Source organism: Neolamprologus brichardi, chromosome 18, assembly GCF_056152115.1.
Source record: "Neolamprologus brichardi isolate AB-2024 chromosome 18, ASM5615211v1, whole genome shotgun sequence".
Lineage (NCBI taxonomy): Eukaryota > Metazoa > Chordata > Actinopteri > Cichliformes > Cichlidae > Neolamprologus > Neolamprologus brichardi.
In genome coordinates this window covers 25,149,818-25,167,550 of record NC_142121.1, presented here as the reverse complement: position 1 = coordinate 25,167,550, position 17,733 = coordinate 25,149,818, and the positions used below count along the sequence as shown (strand labels likewise).

The 17,733-nt window shown below is 41.5% G+C and overlaps 1 protein-coding gene across 1 annotated transcript in view; it reads left to right on the top strand.

Moving 5' to 3' along the window:
* The window catches only part of LOC102779146 (ephrin type-A receptor 4-like), a 28,858-nt gene extending 19,719 nt beyond the window's left edge, over positions 1–9,139 (top strand). The window contains exons 10-19 of the mRNA XM_006786690.2: positions 24–135; positions 920–978; positions 1,180–1,293; positions 1,393–1,578; positions 1,651–1,712; positions 1,905–2,114; positions 2,428–2,604; positions 4,879–5,066; positions 5,267–5,452; positions 7,793–9,139. Coding sequence (XP_006786753.1) covers positions 24–135; positions 920–978; positions 1,180–1,293; positions 1,393–1,578; positions 1,651–1,712; positions 1,905–2,114; positions 2,428–2,604; positions 4,879–5,066; positions 5,267–5,452; positions 7,793–7,910 — 1,412 coding nt within the window. The 3' untranslated portion in view covers positions 7,911–9,139. The remainder of the gene's footprint in view (positions 1–23; positions 136–919; positions 979–1,179; positions 1,294–1,392; positions 1,579–1,650; positions 1,713–1,904; positions 2,115–2,427; positions 2,605–4,878; positions 5,067–5,266; positions 5,453–7,792) is intronic.
* Positions 9,140–17,733: the final 8,594 nt, after the last annotated feature.

Here is a 17,733-nt window from a genome sequence, read left to right as displayed (position 1 = left end):
ACTTCTGTGTCCTTCCTCCTTAGATCCCTTCCCTCTGATTGGAGAAGGAGTCAACTCTGCCTTCCTGCTGCTGTCTGTCAGCGGGGTTGGAATTTTACTGCTGATATCTGCAGCTGTCTTCATCATTAGTCGCAGGTATATATATACACACACACAGACAAACACACAGCAACACAGACATACAAACACAAAAGATCCAGTAGCCATACACACCTATAGACTTGTTAGGCCGGCTAGAAAGTTCTCATCAGTGCAAAGCTGACGTCAACACGAGTGCAGCCTTTCTGTTAACTACTGCTTCTGACCAAACTGCTTCAGCGCACACAAACAACAGCCACAGTTCCCCTGCTATTGTGGGCCTAAATAATGTGTGTGTGTTACCTGAAGCTTTTAAAAGGGATTAAAGTGGAGACAGTGATAATCCCTTTGTCCCTGACTTGTCATTACAGTCTCTTCAGCAACATAGCATGTGTGTCAGCTTCCGCTGGCGTGCACGCTCACCAGCATGCGCAGATGCCCACACACACACATTCACGCACACACCTGCTCAGACACAAAGGTGTTTTTGACAGTCTCTTTGTTTAATGGAAAACACCTTTTATCTTGCGCTACCTGAGGCGTTGTGCCTCCTCCCTCTCTCGCTTAAATGCTTTGATCTGGTCGTTCTATGCTTTCCTGCAGCCCGTTGCTCTGCCTTCCTCATTGTCACTGCTTTCTGTTGCGGCAAATCCTTGAAAATCCAGCAAAAGGCACAGCCGTGCTAGAAGAGAAAGCACACAAAGTTAAAAGCAGTGTGACACACATGGCCTTTTGTCAGGTCAAATGACTAAAAATGACAGCACAAAAGACCCAATAAATAAAGAAGATGGCTACGGGCTCACTTATCTTCATTGTCTGTCCCTCATTTATGTCTCATCAGGAGAAGCAAGTACAGTAAAACAAAGCAGGACTCGGAGGAAGAGAAACATCTTAACCCAGGTACTGCATATGTGCACGTAAGGTCTCGTGGATGCTGTTTCTCCAACTATTCCTTCAGATCCACCTGCACATCTTATACGCATACCGCCAAAAGATATTTACATAACATATGCAGTTATACAACAGTTTCTCACCCTCCTCTGCATCCCTCCTTCTCCTCTTTCATCTCGTCTCCTCTCCTCGCCTCTCCTACCTTTGCAGGAGTGAAAATCTATGTGGACCCGTTCACCTATGAAGACCCCGATCAGGCCATCCACGAGTTTGCCAAAGAGATTGATGTCAGCAGTATTCACATTGAGAAGGTTATTGGCATGGGTAAGCCTGGCATCGGTGCTCGCGCACACTCACAAACCCACACACACATGCTTACTTGGCGCTGACGCTGCTGTTTTTGCTATCTCTGTGTGTGTGTAGGAGAGTTTGGGGAGGTGTGCAGCGGTCGGCTGCGTGTGCAGGGGAAGAGGGAGATCTATGTGGCCATCAAGAGTCTGAAGGCAGGGTACTCTGACAAACAGAGGCGGGACTTCCTGTCTGAGGCATCCATCATGGGACAGTTTGACCACCCGAACATCATCAGGCTGGAGGGTGTCGTCACGAGATGTGAGTAGTGCTCAGGTTAGAACTCGGTGTGGAGATTTTGCCTGATATTTATAAAACTCTTTACCTCTTCAGGTAAACCATTGATGATCATCACAGAATATATGGAAAATGGATCTCTGGATGCATTTCTTCGGGTATGGGCCCTTTTATTATGCTGTCATCTCCTGTTATGAAACGAATATAAATTTTGGTTCTGAGTGGTATTTAAAAAAATGTGGTGAAAACGATTTAAATCACAGATGAAATGCAGTCAGTCATGACTGTACTGCTAGCTGTGGGTGTCTGTGTTAACTTGCCTTCCTGTCTCTGCAATTGTACCATTTCAGAAACATGACGGCCAGTTTACAGTGATCCAGCTGGTTGGCATGCTGCGCGGCATCGCCTCAGGTATGAAGTACCTGTCAGATATGAACTACGTGCACAGAGACCTGGCAGCACGAAACATCCTGGTGAACAGCAACCTGGTGTGTAAGGTGTCCGACTTTGGCCTGAGCCGAGTTCTGGAGGACGACCCAGAGGCCGCCTACACTACAAGGGTAAGACACACTGTTATTTTCCTCATGTTAAAACAATGCTTTGCTTTTAATGATTGCAAATTCATTATTCTTCATCACTTACATATTTCTAGGCTATATATATGTGCTATCGCATCTTCAGTTCACACATTTGTTGTTAAAGGCGGCCAAAAAGCTGTAGAATTCGTCAAATGAATAGACGCCGCTGAAAGAGCGAAGCTTAGAGCAATAAACATTAGCAGTGAGGAGGTTTTTTCGCCCCCGACTGATTAAATGAAATCATAAAAAACATAAATTATTCAATTAACCAGTGTGACTTTTACTGCTGTTATAGGAGGCCACTGGGACTTATCTTTCTCCTGGGGGGAAAATCCCCATCAGATGGACTGCTCCAGAAGCTATAGCCTACAGGAAGTTCACCACAGCCAGCGATGTGTGGAGTTATGGAATCGTTATGTGGGAGGTGGTTTCATATGGAGAGAGACCCTACTGGGACATGAACAACCAAGATGTGAGTAATTTTAATATTATTGAATCCATGCGATGCCTTGTGGAAAAAAAGAAAAAGAATGCTGGAATTCTTGATGTGTGTGAATGATCTTTATCCTCGAAGAAAGAGTGAAAGTAAAAACAATAGCTTATGTGATGTAACACAAAGCTGTGTTTTTGGACATGTGATCAGCTCTGAAGCTAAAATGACATATACACATATACTACAGCTTCTGAGCCACAAGCATTAACATTAATTAGAATTTTCACAAACAAGTTGTGAGCTGTGACTTTCTCTAGAAGTCAAATTAAACTTTTGCTAATGTTCACCCAGGAAATGGGACTTAAATTAACCCCATCTACATAACACACCCCACTTCTTTTGCATATTTCAGACAAAAATAAACTGTCCTCTGTGGACTTCTCTCTGAGCTGTGTCTTTGACCTCTGTGCTGTTTGTAAAATGTGCAAAATTTGGGTTTGAGATCCTTGGGTAAGTTGAAAGCAATCAGGGGACGTTTTATTGGAGATAAATATTGCGACTTATATGAATTGGCTGCTTAGAGTCATTCCTCAGCCAAGCCAGGCAGTAATTGTGTTTTTAGGACTCTGCACCAGCGACAGACGCAGCTGGAGGCACTTTGTTTTCTGCTTTTCCATCCATCATTAGTCTCTCTCTTACTTGTTAACATGATATCTCAGGAATGCCTTCAGGGGAATTTTTTTCAAGTCTGGCGCAAACGTTCAAAGGTGAAGGTCACTATGGCGGGAAAGGATTTCATTACATATGTTTACTTGGATTTAAGGACGGGCTGATTAGATTAAACTGATTTTCTGGATAAACGTCACTGTGACCTCATAGAACAAGCTTTTTGGACATAGCTCAAGAATTCATACGCTAATTACACCGGAGAGGGTAAAGAGATGAAGTGATTAAATTATATATCATCATGCGCTGCAAATGTGCTTTCGGTGTTGTAAGCCAGTATTAGAAGGGGAAATGGATGTAAAATATTACTTGATCTGTTCGAAACCTTTATCGACATATGAAGAAAAATGGTGTTACAGAGTTCATTTGGAGTAGTTGAAATAACTAAGATGACGTGTGGACATGTCTGCAATGTGATGGATTTCATCTGCAGCACTGTTTGGACATTTAGTTAATTTTTTATTTTGTCCAAGTATTAAAAGGGGAAATTTGCACAAGCAGAGGTGCACTATGCACGTTATTAGCTTATTTTTTGTAGTGCATAGATTTATATTATAAACTTACTTCACTAACAGAAACAAGTGAACTTTGTTTTCTTTCTTTATGAATATCCTGGCTATACTTTTTATACCAAGACAGGTTTTGACTGAGTAGCATTTTAGTATCGCAAAGGTTTACAGAGTGTGTTGCAGACATGTGCTGCTTGATATCTGCACTGCACACAGGAAAATGCAGAGCTGCACACATCTGCAGGAAATTAAAATCAATCGCAGTTAGTGGTGAGACGACTTTGGGAACCGTTTGGAAAACAACAAGCGAGTAATAAATCTTCAGGGAGAAGAATTTGCTTTGCTATTCGTGAAGTTTAAACGGTAGTCGCACGATTTTCATCATTTCCTTACAAAAACCACAGATTTATTTAAAAGTCTAAAAAAAAAAGTGTTTTCTGACAGTAAGTATACACCACAGCATTTTTTTTTAGCTAAGTGACTGTACAAGTTTTAGATGGGTTGCCATAATATTTTACCCAGATATTTGTGGTTCACAGAGAATGAATCATAATAATATTTGTCATCCTTATTTTTTCTGGCGCTGCAGAAAAGCAAGAGCGGGTCAAAGTTGGTCACTAAATGTTTGAAAGCTATCATCCAAATTTAAGATGATGAACATGGTGAACATTACACATTGTCATTAGGTAGATTAGTGTAGCGCCCATTCAGTGAGAGCGTAACCCGGGTTATTTGGCTAGAATTTACATGACAGGCTGTTACCATAAAAGCTAACAGATAAGCAGCTGATGCTACTGCTTTGAAAAGAAGGACAATTAGTAAATGGACATTTTATGCTTCTTAAAAAGCAACACATGAACTGTGCTCTGCATGAGGATAATTACCCATGCTAACCAAGTCAGCTGCTAAGTAATCAGGAAAGCTCATCTTATAGCTTCAAATGGCCATTTAAACATACACAGGTGCAGTTTCACATTTTCTTGTGTTTGGTCCGCGTTTAACAATTTTCACATGTGACCTAATTTTTGGAACATCTTGGGTTTTGGGTTTTCTGATAACAATGTGAAACCTTTTTTAGGTGATCAAAGCAATAGAAGAGGGCTACCGACTGCCTGCGCCCATGGACTGCCCTGTGGTGCTGCACCAGCTCATGTTGGACTGTTGGGAGAGGGATCGAGCAGAGAGACCCACGTTCAGCCAGATCCTCAACATGTTGGATAAACTCATACGCAACCCTGGGACTTTGCGCCGGACAGGAGGGGAAAGGTACTTACAGTGCACGAAAGCAAAGACAGAAATTTCCACAAGCAAAGTAGCAATTACATGCACATCCACACATATCCACATTCATATTGTACTCACACCCACTCCCGCATCTTTATGATTTTTTTTCTTCAGTTATGATTTCACACTCCTATTTCAGTCCCTTGCCACCACCAACCTGCTGTTTTTTTCTGCACATATAGACCCACAGGCACAATACTGGAGTCAGGGGTGGGTTCAGAGGTGTGTGTGTCGGTCATACCGGAGATGTGTGTGCCCGAGTGGTCGCTGTGTGAGTGGCTGCAGTCCATTGGGTTGGAGAGGTACAGAGACACCCTTGCAGCAGCGGGTTACACCAGCCTTGACAGTCTTCTGGCTCTCACACACCAGTAAGTGTACCTTCATGTGAAAATGGATTGAAATAGGAGCCACTCTGGCATTAAAAATGTCTTAAAAATGGAATCTGTGATTTTTTTTTTTAAGCATTGGGCATAATCGAGTTAAAACTAGCAACAGAAACCCACTCGTATTTCTGAATCAAAATTCAGTGTCATGAAAAGCTGAAACAGGGTGTAAGAAGTTTATTTATTCTGTATAATCGCAGCTTTCATTCTGTCCTGTAATATTTAACACTTTAATGATTTCAATGCTTATTAACTGAAAAACATCAGTGATGATCCATATTACAGTCTTTTTAAAGTACCTTCTGTTTGTAAGCCTTGTTTAGTTTAACCAGAAACATAATAACATAAAAGTGAGTGATAAAAGCTACTCACGACTATAACATTACATCATTTAAAAAGCTAGTGTCACCTCATAATCTTACAAATGCGTCTTTTTGTGTTAATTGGGTGTTCTCATTAGCAGCGACTTTAGCTCACACTCACTCTTAATGGCATTAAAACAGACCTGTTTTGCATTTGTAGACTGTATATAAAAGAAGGATGCAACCTTCTGTGATGAATGGTGATGAGACAAACCCAGCGTGAGGCACAGAGGCAGGGGAGGTAAAAAGCAAAAAAGCCTTTGTTGGCAGAGAGTCTAAAAGGTAAAAATTAAGCGTAAAACTAGAACCGAGCAGAAACAGCTGAGATGATAAAAATGCGTCATAACGGAGAAGAAGACAATGACTATAAATACGCTGTGAGCTAATTACACAGCAAGACACATGAGGGAGCACGATAGAGGTGGAAATAATGAATCCCAGGTGAAACAAAGCAGGAATAAATAGAGAATCACAAAGATGGAAGCAAAAGAAATAAAAACTAACCTTCAATGTTAACTAGGGATTAACCAAATGACAAATAACACTGATAAAAGTAGAAAGACGACGATACACAACTCGTGTAAGGCACGAGCTACTAGGAAGAGAGAAGGAAGAGGGAAATGCTGGGGGGATTATAAAGGTAATCGATTAACTCAAGAACCAGAACACAAAATCAAAACAACCCAAAACCAAAGGAAGTTAAAAACTAAAAATGTCACAAACTTCTCAAAAACATGGGACTGTGACACATCCATCCATCCATCCATCCATTGTCCTCTGCTTCTTCACTTCAGGTTTAGCTCTGAAATGCTGGATTCTTTCTAATAGTCAGCAGGGTTCAATCACTCCAGTTGCAAAAAAGCAAAGGTCCAAGTGTTTTTTCTAGATTTACAAACCTGTAAACTGAACCACTAGTATGAAGACTTTTTTTTAACAAAGAGTAATGTTTATTTTGTAAATTTTAGTCCCATTTAAATGTAAAAGGCAGAAATGTTTTGTACGTTGCTACACTCCAACTGAGAAATCATTGACCAGCCAGTTCTCACTCCCGAGGCATAATATAGTGATGATTTGTCAAGTCCCGAGGCGTTCCTGAGTAACGCAAAAGGTGACCTACTGCGTTCTTATGCTACACGGTAATACACGTTCCAGCCATGTATTCGAGCCCTAACTCTAACCTTATCCCGAACTTTAACCAGCACTTTAATGGCATTAGCTAGTGTTTTCCAAAGTGATTGAAGTAAAACGAACATATATGAGTAGATTCATTCCAAAAGGTTCTCATGTTTCCTCATTTTTCTGACCTCGTAATATAAGGACGTGTTGGGTGGCAGGAAGCATATTAAACTGACGATTTGTCACCTAGCGTAAAATGTTACGCTTTGGGAGTGAGAATGTGTTGCATTGACATGTAAGCATGCAGTGTCCTCGACTTCTAAGCCACACCCACTCCTCACTCATCATGTCTGCTTTTTTTTTTTTTCTTAAAGCAAGTTGGCGATCATTTCAATATTTCAAGCCCTGAAGATGGGAACCCACAGACCAATTCACATTAGACATCACATTAGCTGCAGTGGCCATCTTTTATATACAGTCTTTTTTTTAATTAGCTTGTGGTTTCTTGATTACGTTGCTTCGTTTTGTTGCTTTACTCTTTTAGTGCTGGGAGACAATGGTGTTTGCGGTGCAAAGGCATGAAGTATATTAAACTCTTCATATTACGGCTGTAGTTTAATTGATAGACCGCTGGCCTGTTATTACCCAGTGATTTAAATGCATAGTTGAGCAGATGCGAAACCCTAAATATCTCCAAATGTTTATGTGTGGTGAAAGTCAAAGTGTCGGTCAATTTAGAATAAGTAGGCTCGTGATCAAAAGAAAATAACAGCCAGCCTTATCCCTTAAATACTGCATATTGTGCCTTTGTGTGTCTGAACATTTATCTCTGTCTGTGCACCCACAGGGAGATGGACAGACTTGGAATAATCACACCGTCACATCAGGACATACTAATTGCTAGTGTGCAGCAAGAAATATTCTCTCAAATGCAACACATGCAGCACACTATGGTTCCAGTTTGAGCTGGCGAACGGATACAAACCTGTTTCATTTACCTCATCTGTGCACTTTAGAGGGACTTTTCACCAGTGGAAATATAAAGGAGCGGCGTAAAGTAGAAACGCAAAGCGAGACGGAAGAAAGGAAGATTGAAAAGCAGCACTTTTTGTGAACTTCCATCCTGTGGAGTTTTCTATAAACCGTGATCTGGACGTGGTCGCCGATAGCGTTGAGCTACCGGCAGCTTAGACTGAAGCCTCATCCTCTTATCCAGTTTCACTTCTTCTCCTCTTTTCTCATCTGTTTTCTGAAGGCTGACATGTGCATAAGCAGAATGGCTTCCAACCTAGTTTGTCCCTTTGGCTGCTTTTGTGCTCGACTTGAACAAAATGTATTTTGTTTGCTCGTGTGTCTGTGTTTGTGCGTGTGTTTGTGCGGCGTGCGTAGCGTGAGTGCATCCTACATGAATTCTCCCTCGTCAAGATGTCAGCTATCATTGAATAACCTTAATATGCAACGTTAAAGAGGGAGCAGGAGAAGCCAGAAAGAATGTATCATTACGAGCTCTTACTAGTTTCATACAGGAGGATGATGCTAACCAATTGTATGATTTCGCTTGTGTTTTTCTTTTTTTATATTCATGTTTTTATTTTAAACTGTATGAACTTTTGATTCTGTTGAAGTAGACATTTAGATTAGGATGTTGTCCATCGGTGTCCGTGTACTTGTCACTTGTTTGATGCTAAGAAATAGATACATGAAGCAGTTTGTTTATTTATGAGCTTTTTTTTAAAAAAAAATCTAGTTTGTGCATAGTAAAATAGAAACACTGAGAAACGTTGTAATGAGTGCCATATTGCATTGCAATAAATGCCAAACCATCAGTGTATGTAGGCTTTTAATTGTGTTTGAACAGAAGTTTGGAACTGTAATATAGTTAAAGTTCACTGTAATGCACTCTCTGGGCTCTTTATGTTTATAATTTCTCCGTTTTGGCAGAAGAAAGTGTCCTCTGTGAAAGTCGAGACTTAGTCAGAGGTGCCTGTAACAAGGAAAACAACTCCAGAAGAACACCCAGCTGAAAGTCTGCTGGTGTTATCGCACACAGTGTTGCGTTTGAGTGGGTACGAAAGAGAAAAGAGACACAGAAGAAGAGAAAAGAAGGAGACAGAGTGGGAGAAAGGAAAAGCTGTGAGGAGAAAACAAACTTAAATTAAAAGAAGAGAAAATTAAGAGTGGGCTGTCACCAAGAGCATCTGTGTGGCCTCGTGCTTTTTAAAAAAAAATTTGGTTTCTTTCTTTCTTCTTCAGTTTTTTTCTCACTAAATTGGGCTGAGCCTGCAGTGCAAACATGTCAAATCAGCAAACATCTGTCTCCCGCTACACCGCCACAGAAATATACACTGCATATATATGTGTATACTGCGACACACACAAACACACACCAGCGAGTTGATTGGAGGAACCCTTTGATATATATATAAAAAAGGCGAAGATATGATTGGGTTTCATTCTGGCAAAAAATGTCAATGTTTTTCCGTCCTAATGAGAGTTGCCTGCGCACCAAGAAGCGAATACACACACACGACCCCCTGCCTCCCTCTCAGTACGTCCAAATCACACACAGCAAGCAAAATGCTGATGGTGGTTAATGAGGCGGAAGCCTCTGAGTAAGAGACAGAAAGAGGAAGAGAGAGACAGAAGGAAAGAGTTGTGTTGGCTCGGAGCAATGAAACGGGCAGCTTTCGTCAAATAATGAGACACTGACACCACATTTAGCAGGTAGCCTTTTGGAATGATGCATCAATGCACTGAACTCTACCTGGAAAAAAAAGAAACAGAGTAGCAGCTGTCTTATTAAGAAAAACTCTTCAAAGGATGAATAAACTCACTATCCACTGTTTCAAACTTGGCTGTATGGATGTAGCGTGTATGACTAAGCTGGTAGATGTGCTCTGCAGGTGACTCTGTTGGTTTTGTCGTCACTTAGTGTGCAAATTTGAATCCTGCTGAATTTGGTGATTACCTGATATTTCCTATAACGGCGCCATCAGGCAAAGGCACGGGAAAGAGCCTCTCTCATCAGTCGTTCCCGTTTCTCTCCCTTATCTCACTTTTTTATAAGTAATGAAAACACTGTATCTCAGCTTCAGTCATTGCAGTCCACTCTTACGACATCATTGCTAAAACAACACAGTCCGACTTGTTCCTCGCTTCACTGTGTTGCTTTTAATTTGAAACCGTCGCGTTATTAGCCGGATGTTGTTTTTCTATGTCAAACGCTACTTTTAAAGCGTAGCACCCTACTTTTAAGGGGCTTTCGCATGGCACATCAACACATTTTAACCTTTAGCGCATCTTTTCAGACAGTTTCATCGCCACTGTGGAAAGGTCATGTTAAATTAGCATCAGTAAAGTCCAAACTTTACCGCTAGTAGGGCAGGTGTTTATTAGTCATAGGTTCAGGAGTTTGAGTCTTCTTGGTTTGTGAAATGTCAGCAGCTGTTGAATGGACAGTAATGAAATTTAATGCAAACATTTGCAATTCAAAGACGATGTTATCTTTTGGTTTTTGCTCCAGTGTCAGCATGTTTCCCTCTCTGGCTTTGACCAATTAACTTTTCTTGTGTTGTGTTCAGTGTCAAGAACAAACTGTTAGCATGTCAAAACACTAAGATGTGAACCATCAATACGTTAGCGTTAGCTTATTTAGCTCTAATCGCTCTAAACCCTTGAAAAGATTCCCCTTTGAGTCTATGCCAAAGTTTTTTTTAGCAAAGATATTTCATGCACCACTTTAAGGTTACATTTTCATTGCATTTATTACGATAAAGCTCTGCCTGTAGGCGTTCCGAGTTGTCGTCAAATTGATCAATCACGGGGATGAAAAGGACACAGTTTAGTGCTGAATCCACATTGACTGCTGGTAGAGTGAGCAGTAGATATTTTAACCCTAAAAGACACTCTTGTTATATCGAGAAGGGCAGATCAAATTGAATCTTTCTGTCTACGTGTCTCAGTGGGAGGCGATTGTGGGTTTTTGTCCCTAGATTAGGGTGGGTACAGAGCCGGCTAATCCTACCCGCTCTTCCATGTGGGAGTGGCAGTGGGGTATCTTTGCTGTGCAGCCAGCCGTAATCTAATGGGAGCGAGATCGTGCTTTGTACACGGGCACACTCGCTCACACACAGCTGGAGACGCACAACACAAAGTCTAGATTTGTTTCAGGATTAAAAGCATCACCTCAGTAACTGACATAGTGCCACAAGCATTCCCACGGTAAGCCCGATGAGGTTGCCTCTGTGTGCACATGTGCATGTGAGGCCGTGAGCGTGCCAAGCGTATGCGTGAATGCGGCTGTATTTCTATCTGCTGCTGTTGAGCGTTATATATATATAAAAATCAGAGAAAAAAAAGAAATGAGCGGAGACAAATTTATGTACACACTCACATCCAGACACACAAACTCGCAGCATTCAGTACCACTGGAGAAGCAGCTGCCTAAGTTGGCAGCCCATGTCCCTCTCATTATGCTGGCCAGTCACTCGTGTCCTGGCTCTCTCTCTCCCCTGCTGCTGCTGCTGGACAGGTAGCATCTGACACACATTAGCCTGCTATTAATAACTTCTGTTGCAGCCATTATCACACACTTAGGGAAAACGATCCCCAGGGTGCCATTTTTGCAGAGACATGCATTAAATATCCAAAACCACCTGATTTTCTCTGAAGTTCTGCAAGCAAAGCAACCTTTTTGTAAGACAAGATTCAGTTTTGCTTAGATGGAAACTCTTGTCAGTTGCAGTGCAATGATTCGATTAGCCCTTTGTGTCTTTTTTAAAATTAGATTTTATGCCTTTTTAATGAAGATAGTAGACACTTTAGGATTAATCCAGGATGTCTGTGAGCTCAGAAGTAAATCCTAAGGAATGTGTGTGGGTGTCGTCCATGGACCTCACCCAATAGAAAGGGAATACCACGGTGATTAAGATTAATCCTACAGGTTCGGACAATCAACACAAATACCATCGCAGGATCTCCACCATCAATATCCTGTGGTGCTCTTTCTTGGGTTCTTTACAACCTGATTCAGTGTTGACATTGTGTCTGTTCAAATAAAGGCGTTATTGGGTCATGGAACAATATTTCTTACAAGGATCATGGTGTGTTAGGTTAGCCTATATGTTTACCCTTCTTATAAATGATGCCTCCAGGATTGGCAGGAGGTCAAGGATTCAACCCTTGGTGCAATAAACCTTTGTGAGTGTATAGAAACATATACAGTGAATTGGGGTCTTAGATGGATTTGACTGTAATACCGTTGTTGCTTTTGGTAGTAACTTACTTTATTGGGGACCGAACCTATGGAGCAAAATTCTGTTTATTATAGTTTTTCAAAAAGCCTTTAATATCTTCAAAATAGCCCCTCAGAGACTAGTAGCTATGCTAAAGTCAATAAAAAATATATTACGTAAAAGTTACATATTGATTTGCATGTTACTGAGTGAAATAAGTATTTCATCAACAAGCAAAACATGACTTTCTGGAGAAATCCTTGTTCTTACCCATAGCAGAGAGGTGTTTCTTGTAGACGATCACTGGGTTTGCATAAATCTCAGGAGTTCCTCATAAATTCTCTAAATCCTTAAGATTTCTTGGCTGCTGCTAGGCTGCTAGGCAACTTGAAGTTTCAGCTCCCTCTGCAGATTTTCTATAGGACTTGGGCTACGTCCACACGTACCCAGGTATTTTTGATTGCATTTGCACCTTTCGTCCACACGTAAACGGCCTTTTTGGTCACTGAAAACGGAGATTTTTAAAAACTCCGGCAGGTTGGATATTTTTGAAAACTCAGTTTTTGCATTTACGTGTGGACAAGAAAAACGGAGAAAACGCAGCGTCAAAGGTGTGCGCATTTTTTGACGTCACACTGTGCGCCACGTTATTGTTTCGGTGAAATGAATTTCTACAATACTGTTACTGTTAATTGTACTCTCTGCAGTGTTTAAATGCTTACATATACACACACAGTTACTTTCCCTCCACACATACTCGGTTCTGCTTCTATGCCCCAGCTTTGTTTACTTTTTCCCACTGAGGCTTCTAGACTTCTGATTGGCCAACATTTCTGCACGGTTAGGAATATATTGCCACCTGTTGCTTTGGCACGTTCCTAGCAGCGTTTTCCTTCATTTCTGATTTTACGTGTGGACGGGATTATTTTTTAAAATGAAAACGGAAAATCTCCGTTTTCAAAAATACCCGTGTACGTAGCCTAAGTTCTGGGGACTGGCTAGGCCACTCCATGACCTTAGTGTGCTTCTTCCTTATCTGCTCCTTTGTTTCCTTGGCAGGATGTTTTGGACTATTGCAATGCTGGAAGACTCAGTCACAAATGATCTACAGTGTGTTTAAGGGAAGGAGGTTCTAGTCCAGGTTTGACAGTGCGGCACACGGACAGATTCATTGTCTCCTCAACATGTTGAAATCATCCTGTACCCTTAGCAGAAAAACAGCCCAAAGCATAATGTTCCCTCCTCTGTGCTCAACTCGACTCAACAAACTTAGAAATTCAGCTGGAGACCAAATCATTGTTTCCTCACATTACTTCCACAGTGTCTCACTGAGCTTTTTTCTGGCTGAGGTATCTTCCTGTTAAAAGGGAGTTTTCCCCTCCCGCTGTCGCTAACTGCTTGCTCATAGAGACTCATCTAATTCCTGAGGTCTTCTCTGTATTATTGTAGGATCTTTACCTGTCAATATAAAACACCCTGCGATTACTGTTGTTGTGATTTGGTGCCAGTTGAATTGAATTGAATTGAATTGAACTGAAGGAGGAAATTGTTTGAATAATTTAAATAAATCTGAAACCTAACATAACATAACCATAACATATAACATTTGTCTTATTTGGGATAAGTATGGAACAAATCCACGTCACTCTCCTTTATCTGCTACCCATGCACCTCTAGAGAGAAATAACCAATGAGAGCTGGCACACAGAAACATACAGGACTAGTCAAGCATCCAGTCCAGAGCTTCAGCAATATCTGATTTAAGATCAGGTAGTTGGGGGAATGCTTGTCTGACTCTGTTTAAGCAGGGCAGAGGAGAAATGTAATAAGTGATAAGTGGTCAATCCAATCTCGCTCTGCATGCATCTTTGTGCCTCTATGTGTGCAGTGCACATACAGGCAAAACCTTGACAGCTCTGCAGGCTTCTAGTTCTGATAAAGCTCCACAAAAGTACCAAGCTGGATTTGTTTTATGTTCCATCGCAAACCACGTTAAATTGACGAGAACCCCACGAGCAAAAGAGACAGATTAAGAAAACATGGGCAGAGGCGAAGCACGGCAGCACGCTGTCAGGGAAAGTTTTGTCCTTCATCAGCCCTCCATCCCTTTATTCATCCATCTCATTAAGGATGGCTAGATGATCAATAGGAGAGAAGCAGTAGAAGGGGATTAGGATTAGAAATCGATGGCTTTGTTTTCTTCAGCCTGCCAAAGATAAACACTGCCTTAAGACACTGTCAACGCAGTGGAGAGTCTTTCAAGGCTTTTCATGTGTGTGTGAGAGGGCACAGCATTCCCTCCGTGTGGACGCGCAGACATCTGTTAGCAGCTTCTCACGCCAAGTTAAAAAGAGATGTTTCGATCCCTGCCATGAGACTGGGAAAAGGGGGAGATGGGCTCTGATCCAACTTAGTGGGAATCTTCTACGGTAAGATTCAACCAAGGCTCTAGCTGGGATTTTAGTAGACTTTTCATCCAGCGCACTTCATCACTCCATTGTCAGCAGTGTTGAACTGTGAGTGGGAGATACAGGTTATGCATCACAGATCAGCGACTGACTTCACATCAAGTCACCATTTCAAGACTCTCTCAAAATAGCTGGAGATGACTGATGAAGAGGTAGTATCATAATTTGCTGGCTGCAAAGAAAAGTGATGCTCCTAAAAACCTGAGTGGGCTGCAAGGAGTGAGGCAAGGCATTCTGGGTAGGTGAGGCTCCACCTCCCACACAGAGATTCAAAAACATACCCCCTGCTTTGATCTCTCTTTCTCTGCTTTCTCTCTCTGCTCCTCTTCTTCTCTCTTCTTTTCACGTGCGTGTGCAGACGCACACACACACTGCACACTCACCCTGTTTGTTCTGGCTTTCGCCCCTCTCTGCTTTGAAAGAACAAAGCCATTTGTTTATGTTTCCTGCAGATGAAAGCTCAGCTTTGTGATGGCCCATTCACCCCAGGTACAGATGCTGCCGCTCCACCGTGTTTCTTTAAATCCATGAATTATTTCGAAATATTTTTAGTTTATTACTCCTCGTCTATGGTCTATGTTTCATTCCCCAACCTCTTTGTTTCTTCTTTTTGTGATAATCACCATGATAATATTACTTTTCAAAGTCACAGGTGTCTGATGTCTATCCCAGCCTGCATGCAAGCAGAAAGCAAGGGGAGGAGCAGAAATAGATTGGAAAGGAAAGATAGTCATACAGTTTCCAGTGCATCTAATATGCATGTGATTGGCTTTGGAGCTTACAAAACAGCCTCAAGCGGACATTAGGAGAACATGCAAACTCCAAGCTAGGAAACATCATGCAGGTCTGATGCAACTATTTCTCACTAAAGAATCTTTTTTTTTTTCGTTTTAGCGCTCATCAAGCGAGCCCATTTTTTATCTAATGAAGACACATTTCTACAAATGGTCAAAAATTTAGACCTGGGGTTTAAGATTCAAGAAAAACACACCAATCAAGATAGCACTTGGTGACAGTGGGAAGGACAAACTCCCTTTTAACAAGAGCAACCCTGAAGCAGAAGCAGGTACAGCCATCTGCCACAACCAGTGGGGGGTGAGAGTGCTGTAAGATGTAAAATAATCACTTGAAGAGAAGATAAATGTAGTGAATTTTAATGAGGACTCTTTTTCCATTGCAGGTGAATGTACAGCAGTGGTACAGTGTATGTACTGGATCAGTGCACAGTAAACAGTACCCATGCCATATTCGTTAAAACTGGATAACATGCCTGCTTGTGTTACTGTTTGGATTAGTAATGTTTTACCAGTACATGTTTGACTGTTATGGTGCTCTATGGCAAAGTGGAATAAAGTACTGTTCACTGTTCTATCAAACTTTGGCTACACAGATTTTTTTTAATGTTATTTGTTCTCACTTATATATATATATATATATTTTTTTTTTTTTTTAAAAAAGGCTGTCTGCCCCTCTGTACATCTGGTCTTCACTCCATTTGGTGGTTAAAAGTTGGTCACTTTCACCAAAGTAACCCCAAAGCAGAGGTTCTCAACATGTGAAAATAAAACTGGGAAAACAAACAGACAATAGTCCGATGATGCTATCATGTTGACCTGCGTTTCGATAGATTCAGCATGTATCTTTTATTTTTTTGTTTAAATGATGCTCAGTTGGCACTAAGAGGCCCAAAGCATGCCAAGAAAATATTCCCTAAACCATTACAGCACCATCAGCAGCCTGAACCATTGATACCAGGCAGGATGGATCCATGCTTTCGTGTTGTTTACGCTGAATTCTGACCCTATCATCTGAATGAGCTTGAGACTCGTCAGGCCAAGCAATGCCTTAGCTTCCTGTTCTTACCTAACTGGAATGGTGCCCTGTATACTTTCCTGCTGCTGTAGCCCAGGTGCTTCAAGGTTTGACATGTAGTGGATACTGAGATGCTTTTCTGCATACTTTAGTTGGAACAAGTGGTTATTTAACTTGCTCTTGCTTTCCTGTCCGCTCAAAGCAATCTGGCCATTCGCCCCTGACCTATGGCATCAGCAAAGCTTTTTGGCACAGAGAAGCACCGCTCACTGGATATTTTCTGTTTTTTTCAGAACATTCTCTGTAAACCCTAGAGATGGTTGTGTGGGAAAATCCCAGTAGATCAGTGGTTTCTCACTTTACTCAGACTTGGCTCATTAGATATTTGTATTAATGAGGCACGGAACAAGTGCACCTAATGAAGTGACCAGTAAATGTGTATATATACACACACCCACAAACACACACAGAGGCTTTTTTTACTTGCAAGTTCAACTATTACAAAAAATGCCCAGTCACACCGCAACCTTAATTTAAACCTTATTCTAACTTTAGCTCTAAAACCAGGTCTTAACTCTAAAGCGGCTGCATTTGCTTAAGGTGTGAAAAAATTTGAGCCAGCCAAAATGTTCTAGCTTTCACAAAATGTCATCGCTCTGGGCACTCAAATCGCTTCTCGCTAAGATAGCTGCACATGTTTTCATTTTCTAAAATGTATTTTTGTCTTTGGTTTCTGTTGAGAAATGACTACAATCACACACCTAGCTGAGCAGTACTTGAGAAAGCTGCAACACACAGCCTGAACAGACAGTTTTTTTTAACAGGCACAATCACACACACGTTGAGCAAGTGTATCCTTGCAGCTGTCCTCTTTTGAAAAAAGTATCTTGATGATTGCCTGAGTGGACAGTTGTGAAATGTAGCTACAAAAACATGGCTTTAAACATGGAGTTAGTTGCACTTCTGGGTTTGTTAAAGAATATCCTTTTGGCTGAAAATCAGGAAGCAGGCATTAAATAGGATGGAGAGGGGGGAAAGGGTGTGTGTCTGTGTGTGTATATGCGTGTGCACTGAAAGGTAGAAGGACAAAAAAGTGGAAAATCAAGAGAGGGACAATTTCATTCTCGGACAATTGGGCAGGTGGCTGCTGATCCTTGTCCATCACACATTCCATCAGTGCCCGACATGCCTGACTTGTCACCCTGACTGACATTCGCAGCTCTGGCCCACACAAGCACGCAGCAATACAAGTGTACCTGCACCAGCAGTCAGCA